Source organism: Nestor notabilis, unplaced genomic scaffold, assembly GCF_000696875.1.
Source record: "Nestor notabilis isolate BGI_N333 unplaced genomic scaffold, ASM69687v1 scaffold1686, whole genome shotgun sequence".
Classification (NCBI taxonomy): Eukaryota; Metazoa; Chordata; class Aves; order Psittaciformes; family Psittacidae; genus Nestor; species Nestor notabilis.
Window position 1 is genome coordinate 50791 of NW_009931322.1, and position 2136 is coordinate 52926.

Below are 2136 nucleotides of genomic sequence, written 5' to 3' on the forward strand. Positions count from 1 at the left end.
ATGAATGAATACACTTTCCATGTCATTCAACAGCATTCACTACTAAAGGATTCATCTGGTGCATTCTCAACAGCAGCCTTCCAGAGACTCTGTATCCCCCGCTCAAGTTAAAAACAAACCAATCAACTAATTAGAGCCTGTCCTTTGTGATTAAAAAACCCCCAAACCAACACAACCCCCTCTCACCTGTGTACAGCGTTTTGAATGAATACACTTTCCATGTCATTCAACAGCATTCACTACTAAAGGATTCATCTGGTGCATTCTCAACAGCAGCCTTCCAGAGACTCTGTATCCCCCGCTCAAGTTAAAAACAAACCAATCAACTAATTAGAGCCTGTCCTTTGTGATTAAAAAACCCCCAAACCAACACAACCCCCTCTCACCTGTGTACAGCGTTTGTTGCAGCTGGAAAATGGAATAGAAATCACTTATGTCAAGATGATGGTTGTAAGAAATTACATAAAAGATGGGTCAAACTAAGACAAGGTTTTGATTAAAGATGCACGTCTAATTACAACACGTCTATAGGAAAACAGTACTGTCCCCTCCTGGAAGGGGACACAATTGACTAAGACCTGAAACTCTGAACTCCAGTCCCTACAACTGTTTTGTTTCTCAGTAAATGCCTCACACATGCTGTCTGCTGTCTTTGCAAGGGGGGAAAACACCAGTAGCTGGACAAGAAAGTTCAATAACCCTAGCTGCCTCCCCACAGGGGTGCTGGAAAAACACCAGAGCTCCAAGCAGGTGAGAGAAGTAACGCACGCTTTAAAAGGATACCTTAAAAGAATAGTAAAAGGATCCCCACTCCTCTTCTGCCACCACTTCAGTGAAAGTCACCGTTTCAGTGCAGGTGACAAGGGTGAGATCCAGCCAGCCGGTGCCTCCCTGGGAGCTGCTGCTGGCTTCTGTGGAGCTGACCTCCATCCCTGGGTTTTGTTCGAGGTGTCTAGGTGCTTGTTTCCATCAGAGTTAATGCAGCCGGGCTTCTGTCGGAAAAGCACAGCAACAACACCAGCTTCTCACTGCTTCACCGCTGGCTACCAGAGGTGTCGGGCTTCAGTGCAGCTGAGTGATAGGAGAGAAAAAAAGCAGAAAAGCCAAGCTGGCATTGTCCCTTTGAGCCTTCCTTCGGTACAACTCTGACGACAGCCCTCCACATGCTCTTCCCCGGCAGCAGGAGCAGCAGCCAGTAAGAAAGTGAGCACACGTGGAGCCGTATGCCTTATGGGCTCTGGATTGCTTTGCATCCCAAGTTGTCAGCTCTGGAGTCAGGCACACCTGGGAAAGCATGGACATATTCCTTGTGTTAAGTTCAGGAGCCTGGCTGTTCCACCAGTAACTTTGGTTACTTATCCTGGCTCAGCCCACTTTGATGTCGATTACCTGCAGAATTATGGTATATCCATATACAAGCACCTGTATGAGCAAAACCCAATTAAGCTTTTAGACTTCAGCTATCACAGTGTCTGACTTATAAAGGTGTCTTTACCAAGAAAAAAATATCAAAAATAGGCCTTCACACTTACCAAAGAGAGGAACTTGGGGAACTACAGACCACTCAGTCTCACCTCGGTGCCTGGGGAAGATCATGGAGCAGATCCTTCTGGAAACTATGCTAAGACACATGGGAAATAAGAAGGATGCTTGGTGACAGCCAGTATGGCTTCACTAAAGGCAAAGAGTGCCTGACAAATTTGGTGGCCTTCTATGACAGGGTTACAGCACTGGTGGATAAGGGAAGAGTGACTGATGCCGTCTACCTGGGCTTGTGCAAAGCATTTCACACATATCCTGCACAACATCCTTGTCTCTAAGCTGGAGAGGCAGGGATCTGATGAATTAGCAAATTGCTTGAATAGCTCTGAAATTAATGGCAAAATAAAAGACTTTAATGATTGAATCTCAAAAACCTATAAAAGGCAAGATCAAATCCTAGCAATTCCTCTAGGAAGGAAGAGGAGATCAATCAGCGACCCTCTAGGAAGGAACAGCTGATTGATTCCTACAGCCAACTGTTAATTTCATCAGCCAGGATGTTGAAAAGTCTCCGTGAACTTTCAGTGGTGAAGAGATTGAGACAGTTTCACAGAGAGAGAAATGGACTCTTCCCTCTGCTTTAATATAAAGTGC

At 45.5% G+C, this 2136-nt stretch overlaps 1 protein-coding gene across 1 annotated transcript in view; it reads right to left on the reverse strand.

Moving 5' to 3' along the window:
• The window catches only part of NPSR1 (neuropeptide S receptor 1), a 51456-nt gene extending 50526 nt beyond the window's left edge, over positions 1–930 (reverse strand). Inside the window, exon 1 of the mRNA XM_010015827.1 lies at positions 784–930. Coding sequence (XP_010014129.1) covers positions 784–930 — 147 coding nt within the window. The remainder of the gene's footprint in view (positions 1–783) is intronic.
• Between the last annotated feature and the right edge of the window lie 1206 nt (positions 931–2136).